The 22,628-nt window shown below is 52.6% G+C and overlaps 2 protein-coding genes across 7 annotated transcripts in view; one reads left to right on the top strand and one right to left on the bottom strand.

Annotated features, from left to right (window-relative positions):
• ADARB2 (adenosine deaminase RNA specific B2 (inactive)) overlaps positions 1-4,509 on the top strand; it is a 241,315-nt gene extending 236,806 nt beyond the window's left edge. The window contains exon 10 of the mRNA XM_027976809.3: positions 130-4,509. Coding sequence (XP_027832610.2) covers positions 130-306 — 177 coding nt within the window. The 3' untranslated portion in view covers positions 307-4,509. The remainder of the gene's footprint in view (positions 1-129) is intronic.
• Positions 4,510-15,923: 11,414 nt separating this feature from the next.
• Positions 15,924-22,628, bottom strand: part of WDR37 (WD repeat domain 37) — a 37,922-nt gene continuing 31,217 nt past the window's right edge. For all 6 annotated transcript variants that reach the window (XM_060397582.1, XM_042229713.2, XM_012188647.4 and 3 more), the window contains exons 12-14: positions 20,069-20,203; positions 19,500-19,614; positions 15,924-18,288 (exon numbers count right to left, since the gene is read on the bottom strand). In XM_060397582.1, coding sequence (XP_060253565.1) covers positions 18,157-18,288; positions 19,500-19,614; positions 20,069-20,203 — 382 coding nt within the window. In that variant the 3' untranslated portion in view covers positions 15,924-18,156. The remainder of the gene's footprint in view (positions 18,289-19,499; positions 19,615-20,068; positions 20,204-22,628) is intronic.

The raw sequence follows: 22,628 nt of genomic DNA on the forward strand, positions 1-22,628 counted from the left end.
CCCCACAGTTACATGGCAGTGAGTATCAGGGCTGCGGACCGGCCACCGAGCAGCTGGAACCCCCACCACAGCCCCCGCTGGCCAGGCCGCTCCCGGAGGGCTCACGGCCCCTCTCGCTCTGTTCCACAGCTGAGCACGCGGATCCCACGGCACGGAGACACACCATCCATGTACTGTGAGGCCAAGCTGGGGGCGCGCACCTACCAGGCCGTCAAACAGCAGCTGTGCAGAGCGTTCCAGAAGGCCGGCCTGGGCACATGGGTGAGGAAGCCACCCGAGCAAGACCAGTTCCTGCTAGCGCTGTGAGGCCGGCGGGGCACGCTGCGTGCGGCGGGCGCCCCCACGGTGCTGACCCGCACCAAGCGTTCGCTTTCCTCTGGTTTCCAGAAACATGCGTGTCCAAGCTCGGGTGAGCAACTTGCCTTGAGTTAGGGGCGTGGTGCCTCTCTGATGGCCGCTCCCAGGAGGCCAGGACCGAGGTCGCCCACCACACCCCGCTTCCAGCACAGACGGCCCTGTCTCCCTCCCCCGTGTGTCCAAGGGAGCTTCCATTCAGGCCAGAGGTGCCAAGTGCTGCCTTGAAAAGTGCCGAGGTGTAGCTGGTGAGAAGCAGCCAGGCCCACCCAGCGCCCCAACCCCGCCACGCACCTCCCGACCGAGGGGCTCCCACAAGCACAGCATGTGGGACTTCAGGGTAAGCCACGAGTGAAGAGAAAAGCCATGGGCTCCTCCCCAAAGAAGCCAGAAAGCACGAGCTGTCGCGTTCATCGGTTTCAGTTTTTATTCCACTTCCTTTCAAAAGGACTCGAGGTGCATGATATTAAGGAGCCCCAAAACAGGACCAGAGAGTGAACCATTCTCACAGAGCAAAGGGTCAGTTCCCAAAGCACCAGGGCCACGATCAAAGATCTGAGGGACCCATCTGTGGACATCCAGTGACGAGAGCCCCACACCATCGCCCCCATGGCTGCGTCCCTGGTGGATGACGACTCAACAGCACAGACGAGGTCTGAGCCACTTGGAGTCGTCTCATCCCAGACCGAGTCCTGCCCTTGTGACTGAGCTTTATTAGAAAGCAAGCCCAGAGCACACGGAACCTGCCGGATCTTGGTCCCCGATCTTGGCTCTCCGATCTCCATCCTGAATGACAAAACCTTCATTCAAGCAGCTGCAGCAGCGCAGCAAGCAGGGTTCTGCCACTTCTGGGTCCCCCACCTCACGCATCTGGGCCACCCGGGATTGAGGGGGCAGGAACCTGAGCCCGCTGCATGCAGTAGGGAGACACCCAGGACACCCTCAGCCCATCGTACACCTCTCACCGCCGAGGACTCATGTCTGGCTCCATCATACTGGTCAACCAGCCCCTATTTCCTCCAGTTAAAAGATCTGGCATTCTTGGTGCAAAATAGAGACAGCAAAGCTCCATAGCAGCCCAGGCTCCTCACTTAAGCTGAGAAATGCAGGCACAGCATTGCACTCACAGATCCCACAACAACCGGGCAAAAGCGAGACAAAGCAAGCTGCCGGTATTTGTCACAAGTCTGGAAGGAGACGCTTCTCCTAGGATTTAACATAAAGTCAAACTCAGCACAAGAGAAGACTGGCACGGCAGTGGACAACTTTTCCAAGATAAAGTTTCAAGAGAGATGAAAACGTTCTTGCAAACAGATGACTCATAGTGATCTTTCATAATAACTGAGGAAAGACAGTAAAATCTTAATTCTTACACAGCCAGGGTCAAGGCCAGTTGATGTAAGTCTCTGATCCTCCGACGTCTCACTGAACGAAGTTCAGACAGCTAGAGGCCTTGGGCCGGTTGTGACTCTGACTCTGGAGCCTGAGTCGGAGCCCTTCTCTCAAGGTTGGAGGCACAGCCTGGTCCTGGCTCTGAGCAGAACCCCAGCTTGCAGCGCCCTGAGCTAATCCTCGGGGACACCATCCATGCTTCATACGAAGGATCTCACGGCACAGAGAGCAAATGACAGGGATGCTGCAGGGGTGACCCACAAACGAGGTGGGGGTGCCACCCAAAGTACTTGCTTAGGGGCTCAGAGGGCGCCCACCCACCCGTCATGAGCCTCTCCCAGGGCCTGGGTCAGGGCTGCATGTTCACGTTCATCTGAGGCACTGGGTTTCCACAAACCACCCCAACTGATATATAAACAGCTGCTCCTGAGGAGGTTGGCACCTGACACTCAGTGCCTGTGAGCACCAGCCTGGGGCCAGTCTGTCGTGTCAGGAGGGTGCCTCTAGGCAGGAGAGGTGGACAAGGAGTCATCTGCAGGGCCCACCTGCAGCAAGACAAGGGTCCAGGGGCAGCAGGAAGCCAGGGCTCAGGGCCTGGCACTTTGCCATGAGTGAGCAGGAAACGAGGAGGGGCCCCGGGGTTCCCGGCACAGGAGGGCAAGTGGGGACAGGAGCTGGGACAACTGAAAGCTCGAGGAGGGGTCTAGGGTGGTGGGAGGGCCCAGCTCAGGTCCTCCTGGAGCCCAGAGGTGCCTCTCCCTCCTCTCCAGGCCCCAGGAGCCTGGCCCTGCTTAGGTGGGCCCGCCTGCACATTTTAATTGGAAAAACCTGGGGAGTTTGAGTCAAGCAGAGCCTGACACCTCCTGGACCCCACCTGTGGTCTCTGTGAGAAGAAAACTTGAGTTCCCCTGAAAGCAGGACAGAGCCAACGAAGGGGCTCACCGTCCACCGCCCGCAGAACCTGCCGGAGCACCATCTATGCCTCCGCACTCACACTTGCCCTGCTGAGTCACATCCACCAGCCCCATGGCATCCACCTCCCTCCCCAGCGCACACGGCTCCATGGGGGGAGGCCTGGGGCTCCATGTCCAGAGCGTCTTGGCGGGACCCACCTGCAGAGTCGGGAGGGGGCAGCGGGTCGCACATGTGACAGCAAGTTGCTCGATTCGAGATTTGTGTTTCGTTTTTACCAAGCAAAGGATGTGCAGGTCTATGACTGCTGTTGCCTTTTGCTCCTGAGTCTGTTCATGGCTGGAGGCTACAGTGTCTTAACATCCACTGTTCCTCAGAACCATCGATGAGCTTTTCAAGCAGGCACAGCTCATATTTTCCCACATGATTCCTTTTTCACAGTATTCTGTTCTTACCGGTAAAGTTAAATGCACTTTTTCTTTTTTTTTTTCAGTATAATGTTTATCATGTCTGGAGAGCCATAAGTCGTAAATACAAGGTATATCAATGCCCAGAATAGAATAGTTAGAGTATTTTGATGAAATCCTATTTTTAGATTAAAAATTTCAAGATGTGTCTATAGTATCTTGTTTAAAGAAATTAAAAAGACATTTGAAACTTAGACATTTTTAATTTAGAGAAACTTCTATACCCATTTTTTAAGAAGCCATTCCAATGAAATCGTCTAATTGGCCCCAAAATACAACAAATAGCACTTTCTGATGAGACCAAAGGGAAGTCAGGAAAGCCTGTTTATGGACCACCCCTCAGCGGCCAGGTGAGCCTGAGCTCCTCCCCATCGTCCCACATACCCCCTGGCCCCGCATGGAGTCCCTGCAGGGGGTGGGCGGTGGGAAGGAAGCTCTGACTTGGGAGGGCCCCTGGGGGCCCCTGCCTGCCCTCTGCCCAGTCCTGACTCACCCCCCGCTGCTACACTGCAGGTTCTTGGAGTGCGGGATGCTCCAGCTCCTGCTAAGATACCCCCACAAACTGAATCAGATCAAATGAAGGGTGCAAGTGGCGGGTGCGGGGAGGCAGAAACAAGAGGCAGAGGCAGCTGCTGCCTCCGGCTGCCTCTTCTTTCTCACGCTCTCTCCCTCTTCGACCTCCCCCGTTTCTCTTGCCTGGCCCCCCATCCTGGCACCACTGCGCGCCAGGTCTCGGGTGCGTGTCTGCCCTGAGCCCACTCCGTTGACTGTTTCAGGTCTTTGCTCAGGACTAGGCGGCCCCTGGCGTGTTCCTGTGATTTCGTGTTCAGTCTCTTCAGAGCCCTGGAGCCTGTCCACCAAAAGGGACACTGACACCACAGCTCTGAACACGCAGGCCCAGTCGTATCACCGCTGCAGGGACGTGTGGGCAGCACCGGCCCTGGAGAAAGAAACGCCTGGTTCCCAGCTCCTGTGAGAAAGGGAGCCGGGGAGAAACACCCTCCAAAGACAAACAACCTGGACTCTAGGGTCGCGTGTCACGCAGGCACTAGGCTTCTACCACTCTGCAGTACATGCATCAGTAAAAAAGGAAAAACACTTTCCCAGCAGTGCCCAGTTAATTTTCAGCATTTTTTAAGCAAAATGAACTTAATAAATAGTAATTCTTAAGTGAAAGTAAAGTATGTACATGAAAAGCATGACTGAATGGCAATATTGTAACGATCAATGTACATTTGTAATATTTGTAAAAAAAAATCCGAAACCTTAAAATATGAATTTACATATGTTAATTTGCCTCTGAGTTCTGTAAATTGCACTTTACAGAAAAGTGAAATCTGATAAGTGAATGTTTCTGTTAAGTGAATAAAAACATTAAGCACAATTGTGCTTTCCTCGGGTGTTGGGCCTTTCTCATCAGGCAGAGTTCTAGGGGCTCAGAATCCACAGAAGGTCTGCCCGCACGAAGAAACGGCAGGGTCAGCTTCTGAACTTTCATCTTCTTACAGGAGTGCATCTGAGATCAGGCCCCAGTCTGGAGGGAAACAAGCCCAAGGTGAAAAAGACAACAGATGCCCCCTGGTGGCCAGAAGCAGGGGACAGGGACTCCACCGGACAGGGACTATGGGGGTACAGGGACTCCGGGGACAGGGACTCTGGGGACAGGGGCTCTGGGGGGACAGGGACTCCACCAGACAGGGACTCTGGGGGGACAGGGACTCCACCAGATAGGGACTCTGGGGGGACAGGGACTCTGGGGACAGGGTCTCTGGGGGGACAGGGACTCCGGGGACAGGGACTCTGGGGGGACAGGAACTCGGGGGACAGGGACTATGGGGGGACAGGGACTCCGGGGACAGGGACTCTGGGGGGACAGGGACTCCACCGGACAGGGACTCTGGGGGGACAGGGACTCGGGGGACAGGGACTATGGGGGGACAGGGACTCCGAGGACAGGGGCTCTGGGGGGACAGGGACTCTGGGGGGACAGGGACTCCACCGGACAGGGACTATGGGGGGACAGGGACTCTGGGGACAGGGGCTCTGGGGGGACAGGGACTCGGGGGACAGGGACTCTGGGGGGACAGGAACTCCACCGGACAGGGACTCTGGGGGGACAGGGACTCCGGGGACAGGGACTCTGCGGGGACAGGGACTCCACCGGACAGGGACTCGGGGGACAGGGACTCTTGGTAGACAGGGACTCTGGGGACAGGGACTCAGGGGACAGGGACTCAGGGGGACAGGGACTCTGGGGGGACAGGGACTCCTCTGGACAGGGACTCAGGGGACAGGGACTCTTGGTGGACAAAGACTCCGGGGGGACAGGGACTCAGGGGACAGGGACTCCAGGGGGACAGGGACTCCTCTGGACAGGGACTCCACCTCCACTGGACAGGGACTCGGGGGACAGGGACTCCAGGGACAGGGACTCTGGGGAGACAGAGACTCGGGGAACAGGGACTCCACTGGACAGGGACTCGGGAGACAGGGACTCTAGGGGGACAGGGACTCAGGGGACAGGGACTCGGGGGACAGGGACTCTTGGTAGACAGGGACTCTGGGGACAGGGACTCTTGGTAGACAGGGACTCTGGGGACAGGGACTCAGGGGACAAGGACTCCGGGGACAGGGACTCAGGGGACAGGGACTCCAGGTGAGGTGAATGGGCTGAGTGCAAGCAGCGTGTGACCATCCTATCACAGGTGGGGCCACAAGAGTGTCCGCGCAGGCGATGACTCAGGCTGTCCCCTGGGTCTCACAGACAAAGTCCACTGGGAGTCGCCCTCCCCCCCAGGGCCACTCCAGCTGGAGCTGGAGCTGGAGGGGACCACACCGCCCACAGGAGACAAACGGCACCTGGCGGCCAGGAGGTCAGCTCAGGGTCCTTCCTCCCAGGAAAGCGGCCTGGTGAGAGTTAGCCTGTGGTCTGGACACGGGGCCACCCAGACTCCATGTGGGGGCTCCTCAGACCCAAGTTCACCCAAGTTCAAGGGACAGGACAGTGACCATATGACCAGCCAGTCCCCCCATGGGGAGCGGGGCACCCGGGCGGGAGGGTCACTCAGCAGCACTGTGAACCCTCAGGGAGACAGGTCCTGGACACAAGGGGAGGAGGAGCCTCCACAATTCCCTTGCACACTCGGAGAACCCCTCTTGCCAAGCAGCAGCTGCTTCCGGTCCCCACGGGCTCCCACCTGCAGGGAGCGGGGGCTGTGTGAGGCCGGGGCAGCCCCGCCGGAGGCTGAGGACATAGGGGCTGACCAAGGCTGACCTCTGGCCTTGAGTGCCCTGGGCTGGGGCTGAGCCACACTCACTATCAGGGACGTCAGCCCCTCTTGGCCACTCTCCCCCCAGATCCAGCCTCCAGGCCTCAGGCTCTGCTTCTGCCAGGGTTGGGGTCTCTGCCTAGAGAAGAGGGTTCAGAAAGCCGGTAGCCAGAAGTATAAGTGTCCATCGCACTTGCGGTCCCCTGTGGGTGAGTCAGGCTGCATCTAGTGACGTGAAAAGGGAACCTTCCTCCCTGCATGTGGGATTTCTTTTCCATCCCGACCCGGCAGGGCAGTGTCACAGGCAGTGACAACCTCAGCCAGGACCACATCCAGGGCGTCTGCAAGAGGCCAATGGGGAGCTCTCCACCCCGAGCTCTGTTCCGCGAGGGGTCAGTGTCCAGAGTGACTTCTGACCCTTGCCCCCAGCCTGGGGAGCCAAAGTTGGGAGAAGAGGGGGTACTAAAATCCATCGTCCCCTCCTCGAGCTGAGGCACACGGATGAACGAGCCCGGGACAGGGGACACTCGCTGCCTGGCCGGGCCGAGGGGCCCATTGTCCAGACGGGCAGCCTTTGCGCCCTCAGGGAAGCAGCTCTTGTGGAGGCGTGTGGCCACAGACAGGAGGAGAAGCCCTACTGGGAACGCGGAACTGCAGCTCAGCCTCGAAGGCAGCGGCCTCGCCCCCCTTGGCTGTGGCTATGACCGTGATGGTCAGTCTCTGCCTCCCTCCTGCAGACATCCCACCTGTAGAGCCTGCGCTGCTCTGCAAGGCCGCACATCGGGTGCCTGGTGCAAGGAGCCAGTGAAGTTGCTGAGCTTCTCCACTAAACCCCAGAACTGAGGCCCCTCAGCAAGGGCTGCTTCAAGTTTTCAAGAAAAACCTGTTCTCCACACCGAGAGCTCACAGGGACTAGGGGTGCTCTGTGGACCACCACCACCCGCCCCCCCCGTCCAGCAGGGACTCAGCTGCCACCCAAACTGGGCACCCTGAGGACCCGTGAATCTCTTTGCACTGACCTCAGCTTATCCGGCACCTGATTAGTTGGTTTCCTCAGTGGGTGGAGGCTGTTTGCATGGTGAATTGGGGCTTCCCTGGTGGCTCAGCTGGTGAAAAATCCTTCTGCAATGCAGGAGAACCCAGTTTGATCCCTGGATCAGGAAGATGCGTTGGAGAAGGGATAGGCTACCCACTCCAGCATTCTTGGGCTTCCCTTGTGGCTCAGCTGGGAAAGAATTCGCCTGCAATGTGGGAGTCCTGGGTTCGATCCCTGGGTTGAGAAGATCCCCTGGAGGAAGGAAAGGCTACCCACTCCAGGATTCTGACCTGGAGAATTCCATGGACTGTATGGTCCACGGGGTTACAGAGTCGGACACAACTGGGCAACTTTCACTTTGGCATCAGGAAGACCACGTTCACCCACAGCTCTGAACAAGGTGGCTCCTGCCTTTGAACCCTAATCCCTCATCTTTTAACAACAGAATCATACCTGCAGCAAAGGGTTGTGATGAGGATTCTTTAAGTATGTGAAGGGGAATGTGTTTGTTTTTGGTAATAAATAGTCACAATGACGAGTTACTACTCAAGTCTGGAGGTTTTTCTGCCCTCCTTGCCATCACAGGACTCCAACCGTTCACTAACAGGAAGGGTCAAAGTGATCACTCTCCAGGTTCTTCAATAAATAATATTTATTGAGACTTGCTATGAACAACCCATTGTCCTCCATCCTTAGAGATAATAAAACACATGTGCTCTCTAGTCCTAAAGAGCTCATAGACTAGTTGGTGGCAATGAACACAAAGCAATTTTTAAAAAAATTAAACGATGTCCACAACACAGGCCAGACATAATCAGCAGTGGACAGCACTGCTTTCCAATGAAACAAGGAGGCCACAGACCAGGTGACCAGGCAAGTCTGGTGCCGGGGGTGGGGGTGCTGCAATAATCACAGGGAGGCAAGGGCACCTGGTGGGGGCGTGAAGACAGAGGCCAAGACCACCCTGGGCAGGGTCATCTGCAGGAAGAGTTCAGAGGTGAGAAAAGGGAAATGCAAGCTGCCCTGCCTCGATGAGAGACATCAGAAGCCCTAATTTATAAATGCTCATAGGGACTATTTCAAGAGGCAGCCACTGGGAAGTGTGCAGAGATTCAGAGATAAATCAGGGTCACTGCAGAGGGACTAGACCAGACACATCCACTGCCCTTCTTGCCTGTTGCTGGGCCACCCCCCTTCCAAAAGGGGGCTCCTCTGCCCCTGGACACCCCACAGCTCAGAGAAGACACCCGCCATTCTGTCCCCTAGGGGAGACACATGTGGACGTGGTCAAAGCAGGTGCTGGTGGGTGGATGTGGGGATAGGGCAGCTGGAAGCACGGCCACAGCCTGGGAGCCCCGGGGGCCAGATGGGCAGAGACCCGATGTCAGGGTCAGCACCATCAGCACCAACCCCAGAGCTGGACTCTCAGCCAGAACCCTCTTTCCCTCTCCGGTCCATGCTGAGACACCGGGAAGGGACCACCTACCCGTAAACTGTGGCCGTGAGGCTCAGTGAGCAGCTAATACACAAGCACCCAACACAGTGTCCAGGCAGGCAGGGGTGCTGCGGGCCCCCGCTTCTGCCCCACAGATGGGACGCTCACTGTTGACATCCAGGCCTCTGCCAAGGAAGGAGATTTCCCTGAGGCCTTCATGCCGTGAGCCTAGTCCACATAAGAGGTGGCTTCTGAGCTGAGCCAGCCTTCCATATCGAGCCAGCTCAGGGGCCAGACGCACATGAAGACACCTGCAGAAGACTCCAGAGCCGTGACTGCACCGCTCCCAGCATGCGATCCTCTCAGACATCATGGAGAAAAAAGTCATCTCCGACACACCCTTTCTGAACCCGACCACAGAATCCATGAGCACGATGACTGCTTTGTACACACACACACACACATACTGTCTGACTCTTCTCTCGCCGGCGTGGTTTCTGATGAAACGTCCCATGTTCCTCTAATCCCTCTTTCCTGTAGCTGTGGTATATTCGCAGTGCTTTCCAGATTTTGTTTTTGCTCTTCTGCAGTTTGAATGTGACGTGCCCAAGTGTTGATTTTCTGGCCTTTCTGCACTTGCCATCCCCCCAGCATCTCTGATTTGTGGTCTGCTTTATGTCATTACTTTTGGGAAATTCTCAGCTATTATTTCAAATCTTGCTCCGTCCTCTCCTCCAGTTCCCAAATGCGGAACATCACACCTTTCTGTAATCATCCCTGGATATTTTCTTCTGATTTTTTTGTTCTTTTTTTCCTCCTTGGATTCCTGTTGGGACGTTTCTATTGACCCATGTTTAGACGCTCAGTTCAGTCTACTGAACGGCTCCTCAGAGGCATTCTTCATGTCTGCCCCAGGGTTTTGATTCTTTCTTACGGTTTTCACATCACTCCCATCGGCTCTCTCACACTGTCCACCATTTCCACTAAAGCCCTTAGCATGTTAACCAGAGTAGTTTAAAACCCTGGCTCCGCAACCTCCAGCACCTCTGCCCCATCCATAGCTATTTTACACTTCATATATGATCAGTGTATTTCACACATTCAATTAGACCCCAATAAAACTGTGTCTAAAAAAAGGAAAATCAGGTTCCTATTTACAATAGAGAGAATTAGTTACAGAACATACACAAATAATTTTATCACTGAAAAGCAGAAAAAGTTCACCAGCAGGACATTTTTATGTTATTTGTTGAGAATCAATTCAGAGCTAGAAGACATTAGTAATACACATGCATTGTAGAAAATGATTTTATTTTAGCAAATATATGAAAACTTACCCACCTAGCCAAATAAATGCTGCTTTCCCCAAAACAAGACTGTGAGAATAAAAAGTCTTACTCTGGCGCGTGGTCCCTGCTCAACACAATTTTTGGACTGTTTCCTGGATTTGAAATTGCCTTCAGTCCCCACTTATGAGGAACATAAGAAAACTACTTTTATTGTTTTATGATCACACCTGGTAAATGAAATCCTTATTACATTTCCCACTTTAAAGCCAGGATTTATAAAATATATCTGACCAACAACCCAATTTTGACAGTATAAACTCTGCCTTTTGACAACTGCCTTCATGACTTTTTTTTAAGTCAACCACTGTTATTATCATTCTTGTATTTTATAGGACAAAAAAGAAAGGAAGGGATGTATCAAACATGTCAGGTTGCATTTTTTAAAAACTGCACATTTGTACATGTTCTATTGACACTGGAGAACAGGCTCTCCCCGCCTTCAGGCGCAGCGGGTGCACAAGTCTGAGGCCATTCTGCAGATGCAGCCCTGGCCCACGTGGCATGGCCCAGGTGCCACAGAAGCAGCAGCTCTTCCTGCAGGAGGTGCACTTGCAAGCTCTGCATTTGCAAGAGCCGGCACACGTGCAGGACCCACCTGCAGTGCAGGAGCGGTTGGGATCCACGGCTAACTGAAGCAGGGCTGGGGTCCAGAGATGACTGCACAAGGATGGCGAGGATGTCAAAGGGGCGTGCTCTTAGTGACTGTTTTCTCAAGAACATGATTTGGAACAAAATTGGCTTTGCATTTCCTCCCATGGGAACATACAATGAAAGAAAATCAGACAATTTAGGATAAAACTACACGTTGGTAAGTGGAAGAACTAGTATCTGAAGTGAAAAAACAGGGTTTTCAATAAGCATGAAACTGATGTGGGGAAAAATATTACTACAAATTCCCTCATCTTACCAGCATTCATTTGATCCAACACTTTCTCTTTAGAACTGTTTCTATCATCTTGGTTGTATGATGTTAGACACATTAAAGGAACATCTGTAGGAGCACTCAGGTTATACAGTGTGAGAACTAGAACACGCACCCGTGTGCCCAGTGTTCAGATCAGGATGGCAACTGTGTGCCCACCATCCAGGTCAGGGCCAGCACCTGTGTACCCACCATCCAGATTAGGACCGGCCCCTGTGTGCTCACCATCCAGATTAGGACCAGCCCCCGTGTGCCCACCATCCAGGTCAGGGCCGGCGCCCGTGTGTCTACTGCCCAGATCAGGATCGGTGCCCATGTGCCCAGTGTCAAGATAAGGACCGGCCCCCGTGTGCCCATCCAGATTAGGACTGGCCCCTGTGTGCTCACCATCCAGATCAGGACCTGCCCCCATGTGCCCACCATCCAGATTAGGACCGGCCCCCGTGTGCCCACCATCCAGGTCAGGGCTGGCACCCATGTGCCCACCATCCAGGTCAGGACTGGCACCCCTGTGCCCACCCTCCAGATCAGGGCCAGCGCCCGTGTGTCCACTGTCCAGATCAGGATCAGTGCCCATGGGCCCAGTGTCAAGATCAGGACCGGCACCTGTGTGCCCAGGATCCAGATGAGGAATGGCACGGTGCCAGTCTCAGCTCTTCCTGATCTCACCATTTCCTTCACCCCAGCCCCATTCCTGGCCCACAGACGACCATTCGGAATGTTGGGTTTCATCCCACGAAACACGAGGCTATGATCACATGCAAGGCTGGATGGCTCATGCCTCATGAGGTTTCACATGGTCCAACAGTTGCACACAGCTGCATGTGAGTCATCCAGTTTCTGTTATGTCATGTCTTGCTGTGTAGATGTACCAAGATTTGCCTTCCAGCCCCTGGTGCTGTGTGCTGGTTGTTCCGTGTTTGGTGCCATGACCTTGAACATGTGCTCTTTGCAAGCCCATGGACTGGAGCTCGCCAGGCTCCCCTGTCCTTCACTATCTCCTGGAGTTTGCTCCAATTCATGTCCATTGAGTTAGTGACGCTGTCTAACCATTTCATTCTCTGCCGCCCCCTTCTCGTTTTGCCTTCAATCTTTCCCAGCATCAGGGTCTTTTCAAATGAGTTGGCTATTTGCATCAGGTGGCCCAAGTATTGGAGCTTCAGCATCAGTCCTTCCAATGAATATTTAGGGTTGATTTCCTTTAGGATTGACTGGTTTCATCTCCTTGCAGGCCAAGGGATTCTCAAGAGTCTTCTCCAGCACCACAGTTCAAAAGTATCAATTCTTTGGCACTCAGACTTTTTTATGGTCCAACTCTCACATCCATACATGACTACTGGAAAAACCATAGCTTTGACTATTCAGACCTTTGTCAGTAAGGTGATATCTCTGCTTTTTAATACTCTGTCTAGGTTTGTCAGTTTTCCTTCCAAGGAACAAGTGTCTTTTAATTTCATGGCTGCAGTCACCATCTGCAGTGATTTTGGAGCCCAAGAAAATAAAATTTGTCATTACTTCCACTTTTTCCCCTTCATTGATGAGACTAGATGCCAAGATCTTAGATTTTTGAACACTTAGTTCTAAGCCATCTTTTTCACTCTCCTCTTTCACCCTCATCAAGAGGCTCTTTAGCTCTTCACTTTCTACCATTAGGGTGGTATTATCTGCATATCTGAGGTTATTTCTCCCAGCAATCTTGATTCCAGCTTGTGTTTCATCCAGCCTGGCATTTCACATGTACTCTGCATAGAAGTTAAATAAGCAGAGTGAAAATATACAGCCTTGTCATACTCCTTTCCCAATTTTGAACCAGTCCATTGTTCCACGTCCAGTTCTAACTGTTGCTTCTTGACCTCCATACAGGTTTCTCAGGAGACAGGTAAAATGGTCTGGTATTCCCATCTCTTTAAGAATTTTTCAGTTTTTCTTTTAATGTTCTGTCTTTCACATGTAATGCTGGAATTGATTCTCCTTCTGTTGTGAGATGTGGGTGTGTTAGTTACTCAGTCATATCTGACTCTGTGTTTCTCCCATGGACTATAGCCCCCCAGGCTCCTCTGTCCATGGAATCCTCCAGGCGAGAATACCTGAGTGGGTTTCCACTCCAATATGGGGAGGATTGACACTTTTGTAATATTGACTCTTCCTATTAATAAACCTGATGGTCTGTCATTTTATGTCTTTTCTAATGTCTATGTTAAAGTTTTAAAATATTTAAAATATGGTTGATTTTAATCCTTTCTATTTTTGTCACATATTCAAAAAAGCAAAAACTTCTCAGATAACGGGTAATATATTTCAATGGTTCTGAAATTTCAAAAACTATAAAAAGAAATACAATAAAAACTTACTTCTACCCCATTCTCATTTACCACATTTCCTGGCCCCTCACAGTAACCATGTCTAATCATTTCTTTTTAATCTTTCCAAGGTGTTTTTCTTTGTGGTTAGCATTGAAATTTCTCTATAAATATTTAATAACTTAAAGACTTAACTCTTTCAAACCCCAGTAGAACAAAAACAGATACTTAAAACCCAAGCTCCAATCAGACATAACTTGGTGCAGATGTGTGCCAATATGCTGGTCCATTTGAAACCATGCCTTTGACTTTTTCTTCTTACAGAACATCCCTGTAAAGGTCCCTTTACATTTTCAGTCCTGGGTGTTCACTGGAGGGACTGATGTTGAAGCTGAAACTCCAATACTCTGGTCACCTGATATGGAGAGCTGACTCATTTCAAAAGACCCTGATGCTGGGAAAGACTGAGGGCAGGAGGAGAAGGGGATGACAGATGGTGAGATGGTTGGATGGCATCACCAACACAAATGGACATGGGTTTGGGTGGACTCCAGGAGTTGGTGATGGACAGGGAGACCTGGTGTACTGTGGTTCAAGGGGTCACAGAGCTGGACACAACTGAGCAACTGAACTGAACTAAACTGAACCCCTTAGGGGAGTGGTGCTGGTGAAAACTGCTTCTGTTTATCCACAGGCCATCACTTCACACTCATTCCTGAAGGAGGTCTTGCTGAGCACAGAATCCTAGTTATTTTCTCTTCACTCAGAAGCACCTGGCATATTTTCATAGTTGAACTACTGGCAAGAGATGGACTTTCTCAGTTCCAGTTCCAAGATTTCGCAAGCAGCACTGTGATGGCCATGTCTGGGCTGGTGGAGCATGCAACAGCTGGCCCAGCACGCAGGTAGGAGAATGGAGTTGTGGGCCAGTGGTGACAAGGGGCCCGGCAGCACGGAGTCGATGAGCTTGGCCCAGGTAACAAACTACAGTCTCCAAAGCATAGCTAAAATTTCCCAGCATATCCCTAACGTTGGGAGGGGGAAGAAAGGGGTCCTTCTCACACACCGTAGCACCCTTTGGGTACCACGGACACCTGTGTGCTGGCATGACGGGACTCAGGAACTGCCCTCATCATGGGATAAGCCCTGCCCTCTCCACCTGCTGGCCCCCGCTCGACACTCACCATGAATCCCATGGAACCAGACTCCCATGCACTCGTCTGGCAGTGCCTGGCACACGTGGAGTAAGCCACCCTTCCCAAAGCCTGACCAAGCCGCCTCCATCATGGAAGCCCTCCACACCTGGTCACGCTTCTCAAGTGGCCGAAACCTCGCTCTCGTCCCTCTCACTTCATGACCCTCTCTTCAGCCTTGACGGGAGGCTCTGATTTGAAGGTGCTCTCTTTGGAGGCCCTGTCCAGCCCAGAAGGCACACAGCCAGCCCGCAAGGCACCAAAGGGCGCTCAGTCTACCTGCATGCTGGCCCCAGGCTGCTTCACGTTCTTAGAAATCTGGTGTTAAACTCAGAGCAGTTTTGTGACTTCATTTTCAGCCTCTTCATACAACAGGGACTGCACAACATGTGCTGATATAAAGCAGAGGTGCTCCCAATGTAGGGAATAATTTCCTTGACTCCCCATTTATTCAGTGAAAACAGAAAGCCTGTGGACAGTGAGGGAGACACACCTTGGTGGCATTTTGATGAAATCAAAGCAATACGAGCCTGGCCTTCTCAGTTTTTTATACTAATACAAACTTTAAATGCAACTGGAGATATAATTATGAAATCTAGGTAATACTCACATTTTCAAAGAGTAGGATAAGGCAGAAATTGTGGAGAAGCTCTACGCTCTGGGGACTGAACGTGTACCTGCGGCCCACAGGACTGGGGTGACAAGTCCTCCTGGTTTGGGGCAGGGCTGGAGGATACGCCGGGCAGGGCCTTGCCACCTGCCGGGTTCCCAGGAGCCACCTGCCACGGCTCCCTTGGCAGATGCAGCTCCACCCGCATGGCTGAGAACAGAACAGTGAGCAGGGCCACGGCCAATCCCAGCATGCACTCAACACTGAAAACAGGCCCTCTCTCTGTAACAGGTCACTTGCTGTAACTGCAATTGTTTTCAACTTTCAAACAAGCTCAACTATAGTAAGGACAAGACAAATGTCTTATGAAACTGAGGAACTTTGACAAAGGACTGTAGTTTGTCAAGTTATTAACTCCCTTCAGAAATTCTGGGGTGGTGATGCAGGAATGGAGAAGTATAATCTGGTTTATTTAATTATAGTATAACAGAAATTAAAACACAATTGAGCTTTGAAGTCTAAAAGTAAAGTTTTTCAAATGGGCAATACTATAATTAACTTGTTCACTTTCTACATGATTGTGATGTTCAGTAGCCATTAATAATGCTTTACCAAAGCAAAAACATGAAAAAAAAGCCAAATAATTTTTTAGAACTCCTAATAACAACACTTTTACAACAATAGTTACAGAACATGGATTTTTAATGAATCTCATACTGCAATGAAGACACTGAACACTTATGAACAATTACATCAACAGAGTAAAAACACCTGCTTCTACACAACACTTATAAATGCACACTTTCCCCCAAAAAAACTTATTTTTTCACAGATTTAAGCAACAGATGATTTACATAGGATTCTTCAGTTCCAGAATAGGTACAGAATTTTCACTCTGCAGAAATTGATGTGCAGTGGCTGAGAAAGGGTGTCATTTGTCCAACAACACACCTCTCAAGAAATTCTCTTGACACATGGTTTCCAGTAAACACACATTTCCTCCTGCTGTGACAGGAAATTCTGGACTCATCGGCACATGGACAAAACCACTCCCACTTCCAAACACTGCTTCAGATGAGATCAAGGCAGTGGGCCACATGATTTCACTGCAGCCGCATGCACACACATCCCCGCGCACACTCAAGTGCACAAACAGGTGTGCACACACAGCACCCCCAGCTCCTTCTTGACGCCTGAAGACACCCCGTGACCACAGTGGTGGGTCCCGCTCCTGAGAAGGGCCAAGCCCTAGGGAGGGAAATGGAGCTGCGTGTGGAGCCTCATCAGCACGGCCACACGGCTGGCACACACGCTGGGTTTACTCGCTGCCCTTTGTTTCCGCGGGGCAGAGATCTGGGTAAGTCTGGAGCAATGACATGCAGACAGTTTCCAATGTTGCTAGCAGTGACTCTAGTAAGACACTCAGCTGTGAGACTAAAGCAGGAGAGAAGCCGGTGTGTGTGGGGGCGGGAGGGCAGCTCTGAGTGAGACCCAGGGTGGGGGCCCATCCTCACACTGCAGTCAGGGAATGTCAGACTCCAACATCAGCTCCTGAGCCGCCACTGCTGTAAAGCTGCCCTGAAACTCCTGCCGTCTCACCTTCACTACTCAGATCTCCCTCCCACCCAGCCAGGGGTCCCGCAGACCCAGTCCTGACCATTCAGGGCCGAGAGGCCTGAGGTTGGCTACCAAGGGGCCTGACCCAAGGACCCGCGGGTGAAGGACCAGCATTCAGGCCGCCCCACCTGTGACACCACAAAATGGAAGCAGTGATGGGACGAGGCCGACACGATGGCTACCAGTGTCCCTCTCTGTGCCTGTCCCAGGACAGCCTCCAAGGGTTACAAATGGGGCAGGGGGGAGGCTGGGGGGCACTGAGATGTCTCGCTATCAAACTGTAACTCAACAAGAAACACGACTTGTGAACACTGGACAGAAAGTCCTGAGAAGGCAGGAGTGACAGGCTCCAGGCAGAAGGGGCCCTTGGCAGCCCTTCCTGGGCAGGGCCATCGCTGCGCCCACCTCTCCTGCCTTCTGGATGAGCTCATTCCAGCTCTAAATCACAAGTGCCTGAGCCACTAACAGTGACACCCAAGTTTCCCAAATACTTCATGTCTGAGGTAGAACTCATTTATTTGCATTGCTGGCTCTCAGATGCCGCCAGGAAGTGAACCCACTTGGAAACATGCAAACCCAAGGTGTAGAAAATAAATAAGGTTTGTCTTCAGGTAGCAGGGCCTTCTAGAAAGGTCAAGTCACATTCAATGGGTAAGTCATCTGAAACTTCTAGAAACTGTTTATAACCACAGCTATAAACTAAAGTGCTTTAAATTTTACTTAATATCTGCAATCAGTGATTAAAACCATTCTATTTCAGAATTTGCCAGCATGAGATACCTCAGGAGATTGAAATGGTTTTCCATAAAAAGAGCAGAAAATTTTTCTTTTCAAAAGAAACTGTCCAAATGTTGCAAATTCAACACTCTACGCTTTTTTTAACTTCTAAAATCCAAGCAGATTTCACAACTGTAACAGAACACAGAGGTGAAGCTGAGTTAGCAGACGCCAGAACCCCACACAGACGTGAGATCTCTGCCCACTCCCGCTGGACAGGCACACATGCACCATCGCTCCAGAGACCACTGACCACTCGCCCAGATGCCCCGCCCTCCTGTCACCCAACACACCAGGGACTCACTACACCAGCGGCCACGGAAAGGGGTCCACCTCACGGCCGCAATGCCCACACACACAAAACGGAAAGAAGCAACAGGGCACACCTCTGGACACTTCATGCAAGCTGGGTACAGCGAGGAGAGAGCGCCCTGCTCAGGCCCACCGCCCACAGCCGCGGCGTCCCAGCGCCCAGCGAGCCGGCAGGCACAGTCCCCAGCCGGCTGGAGCCTCGGAACGGCCCTCACTTCTCCTGCAGCAGCGCCGGGATGTTGATGTTCCAGCCAATGGCCTGCCGGTCAAAACCGCAGGTGAACAGGTTGCACACGGGGTGGTCCTCGCTCCAGGCTGAGCCGCACACCATCCGCCGGTGGCCCTGCAACCAGGCACAGCGCCGTCAGAGCAGGGCCTGAGCAGGACCATACCCCCACAACCCGTCAGAAAGGGGGGCTGTGAACTGGACCAGTCAGGAGAACTCCTGTGCTGCTGGGGGAGCTGCCGTGAAACAAGAGGTGGGAACATGGCTGAGCTCAGTGCAGCCCAACCAGCGCCTCAGGACCCTTTCTCTAAGAACAGGAGTCAGACAGCAGTCAACAGGAAGAATGCAGAAATGGGATTAAACATTAAACATTAAATAGGATTAACATCCTCTGGGATGTTTTAATGAATAAATGAGGATGGATGATGTGGGAAGAAACAAATATAATTCACTCAAAGACCCCAAGTACATTTGAACAAATAACTGCTTCAAGAGATAAAGGAGCTAGAAATATACCTTTGGTGCCAAATAAAACAAAGATAAAATAAGTAGCCTTTCAAGCAGATTCCCGCCACCTTCAGAATGCTGGAACAAACACTGCAGGCTATCTGGGGAGTTTAAAGTGGACACACTGACCTGTTACTTTAATATGCAACAGGTACAGGGCAGAATTCAGAAAAGCTGACAGAAATCCCATAAGTAAAACATACTCTCAACAGAACAGCACCAAAATTCCCTCTGCAAGACATCTCCATGGTGGGGTGCCATCCACACACTGGGGAGGCCTTCCCAGGCCAGAGGCCCAGGGCCGCCAGTGGAGGGACATCCACTGCAGGATCAAGGCCTCCCCTCCATGACCACTGAGAAACCTGCAGCGGGTCACCCGAGACGGGCACTGAAGCCAGGGCTCCAGATGAGAGACTACAAACGCCAGGCCCACAGCAGGACACTGGTGTCAGTGCCCTCACAGCGGGGGGAGGGGCTAGGAAGCTGGGGAGTGGGGGGCCCAGAGCACCCCCATTAGGTCCATGCTCCCACTCACACCCCTTTGCTCACTGGGCCCCAGCGCTCTCGAGTCAAAAGACCAAGTACTTCTGATGGAGACCTGGTAAGTAGAGGGTGTAAAATTGTGAACTTTCTTCTGCTGACTGCATGTGAGACTATTGTTTTGAATGTACTTAGGTAATTAAAACCCACTGTGAGAATTAACTTCTTTCCTTCAGGAGGGGCTCCTGGAGCACTGAACACAGCCAGGCTGGCTGGGAGCTTCCCACATCAGAGAGCAAGGCCCGCCCCCAGCCGCCCGCACAGGCGGCCCCAGCACGCACCTGCCGACTGCTGCGTGGGAGCCTGGCCAGCCGCACACCCGACATGTCGAACAGCCTCACCTGGCGGTTGTCATGGGGGAGGGCGATGATTTTTTGGCCAACACACACATTGATCCTACAATGCGTAGGAGGAGAGAAAAGTTAGTTATGTAACCAACAGGTGACAACACGAGTTTTTGACATTACAGGCGATAATGTAGTGGGGGTTTCACACATTCCACTCTTCAAGCCAAAACACATTAGCAAACCGAGGTGTTACCAGCCTATGGCATCAGAAAACGGGCTGAGTTACTCCCCTGTAACTTACATGTGCTACACAGTAACCTCTGGCCAAAAATGATTTGTTCTTAATTCTTAAAAAGCTCAACACACTAACCTGATTTTGTACCCAGGTTTCAGTACTTATAGAATACAGAATGTACATTAGAGGATCAATAAAAGATATTTTCCTGGGAGTCTAAAGCACTTTTCCCAAGGCCCTACAAGTGAACACAAGTTTATAGGAAGCCAACACATGCCACAAGCCCCCTTAAGGCCACCCTAATGGTCCATGGAGGAGCACCCATCACCTGTTGATGGCAGAGTCTGTGCGGATGGTGGCAATGGGGGACCGCATGTTCTTCAGGTCCCAGACCTTCACAGTGCGGTCGTCACTGCCAGAGACCACGTTATCTCCCACGGTAAACACGGCAGAGGTCACAGTGCTGCCAAGAGAGGGCACGGGGTCAGAACCTCGTCAGCAAGTCCCTGTCCACACTGCACAGCAGACACCAATCCTGCCACCCCAGGGCCTGTTGGGAGGGCAGAGAGGCGGGGATGTGGACACCGTGAGTGGTCAACTCCGCTCACTGGTGCTCCTGCTAACCCCTGCCGGCTCACAGAGGCCGCACTGACCTCTCCAAGGCAGCCTCACCACATCCCGGCAGTGGAGCAAGGAGAGGGCTCCCAGACAAGATGGGCCAAATAGTCAGGACCCACCGAAATCTCTAGAGCAGACACTTAAACATTCATCCCAACTGAGACTTTCAGACAATTCAATCAGAGCACTGGAAAAAAAATTCATTCCAACAACAACAAAAAAACATTTAAAAAATGATCTGAACAGACTTCTCCAAGGGAGGCTTACAGATGGCCAACAGGCCCATGAAAACGTGCTCAACATCACTAATCACCATGGAAATGCACACCAGACCCCAGTGAGTTGGTACTCCACACCTGTCAGAATGGCTGTCATCAAGGAGACAAGCGATCAGTGTTGGAGAGGGTGGGGAAAAGGGAACCGTCCTACAACGTTGATGCAAACGTAAATTGGTACAGCCACTGTGAAAAACATTGTGGAAATTCCTCAAAGACAGAACCATCATGTGACCCAGCAATATCACTCCTGGGTATTTAACTGAAAAAAAAAAAAAATCAAAAAGATACACACGTCCCAAAGTGCGTGGCGGCATTGTTTACAACACCACAACACAGAAGCAACCAACAAGTCCACTGACAGAGGACTGGGTAAAGAGGATGCGGTCCATACAGAGGGATGGACCTGGAGGGCACTGTGTTAAGGTCAAAGGCCGAGTGCACCACAGGGAGAAAGACGGAGACAAGGGTAACCCCAAGAGCAACCAGATGACTCATCCAAACTCCTCATCTGACAACAAGGACACAGTGGAGGCTTGAGTGGGAACCAGGTGCTGCTGCCCCTCAGGTCACAGGGCCATCTGAGCGCCCGGCCACTGACAAGGCCCTAAGGCAGACACCTCCACTGCTGGTGACCTCCCTGTGGATGTGAGGCCTCAGGAGGTCTGGCCCAGTTAAACCTCAGTTAACACTCTGCTAAATTAGTGGGAAAAGTCCCACAAAGCTTGTCAAACCCTGTCAATGAAATGCTGATAGACACTGGGTTTCAATCCATCAGGACCCTGACAGGTATCGTGGGGCATCAAAGCAAGAGGCTGGCTGCAGTCCTTCCAAGAACTGTCCTCCCAAGGCCTCTCCCACATGGTCCCTTGGGGCGGTGGAAGGCCCGGCCCCACCAACCCCCGCCGCCTCATTTATCTTGTCGCCGAGAGCAGCCAAGCATGTGCCTCCAGCTGACAGAGCAGCTCCACTGCCGCAGCACGCCTAGAACTTTCGTTCCGCTCCCTCTGTGGGCCTCCATCAGCGGAGATGGAAAGCTGGGCTCCTCATTAGGACCCACAGCTGTCCCCCCATCACACAGGGAAGCTGCTGCTTTGCATAACAATCTGCTGAAACTTCCCGGCCAAGGAAGAAAGTGCACAATGTGGAAAATGAAGCCCGGAGACAGGAGGCAGCAACTCCGCTGGCACCAGCCACAGGCGCCTTCTCACTCTGAAGGGGATGGGGCCTCTGACAGGGCAGAGTGAGCAGGCAGAGAGCACACATTCCAGCAACAGGGCCCAGGCAGACCCTCACAACTCTTCCACCTTTGCAGGCAGCATAAGGGGCATGGAGGGTGCAGACCCAGGTGTGACGTGACACGTGGCCCCCGCCACCCTCCTGCCTGATGGCCACTGCGCACAAACCCACAAGGATCTAACCGATGCTGCTCACAGGGCTCGGGCAGCCCCCCACCTTCCACCCACTGGCCTCCAAGCTGTGCTCAAGAAGCTAAGGTCCCCAAGGAGGAACCCATCCTCGGGGACAGGCTGGGCCCTCAGAGTACCGCCCCCACAAGCACGGGCCTCCCCAAGTTAGAGAATGCTCAGCTCCCGCAGTTCACGATCTCAAATACCTGAGTGAGAAATGGAAACTCATCTCCCAACGACACAAACTTCTGAGGAGTCCTGGAAGGCCAGCTCCCCAAGGAGCAGACCCTGAGATAACAAGCATTCAAAGGAAGTCAGGTTTGCACCACACCCCTTCTTTCTGGGATTTCAAGTCCAGCTTCCCCTGGAGCTTCCCTCCAGCACCAGGCCAGACCTCACCTGACGCCCCTCTCCAGCTGTCCCCAGGCTCAGTGCAGACATTCCTGCTCACGTCACAGTGAAGCCAAACCCCAGAACCACTCCCTCGACCAGCAGTGCCAGGCCCTGCGTCCTATGAGAAAATACACGACAGAGGGTACTGACACTATGCAGCCGAGGGCCCTGACGAGGTCGCGTGCACACAGGC

This window comes from Ovis aries, chromosome 13, assembly GCF_016772045.2.
Source record: "Ovis aries strain OAR_USU_Benz2616 breed Rambouillet chromosome 13, ARS-UI_Ramb_v3.0, whole genome shotgun sequence".
Taxonomy (NCBI): domain Eukaryota; kingdom Metazoa; phylum Chordata; class Mammalia; order Artiodactyla; family Bovidae; genus Ovis; species Ovis aries.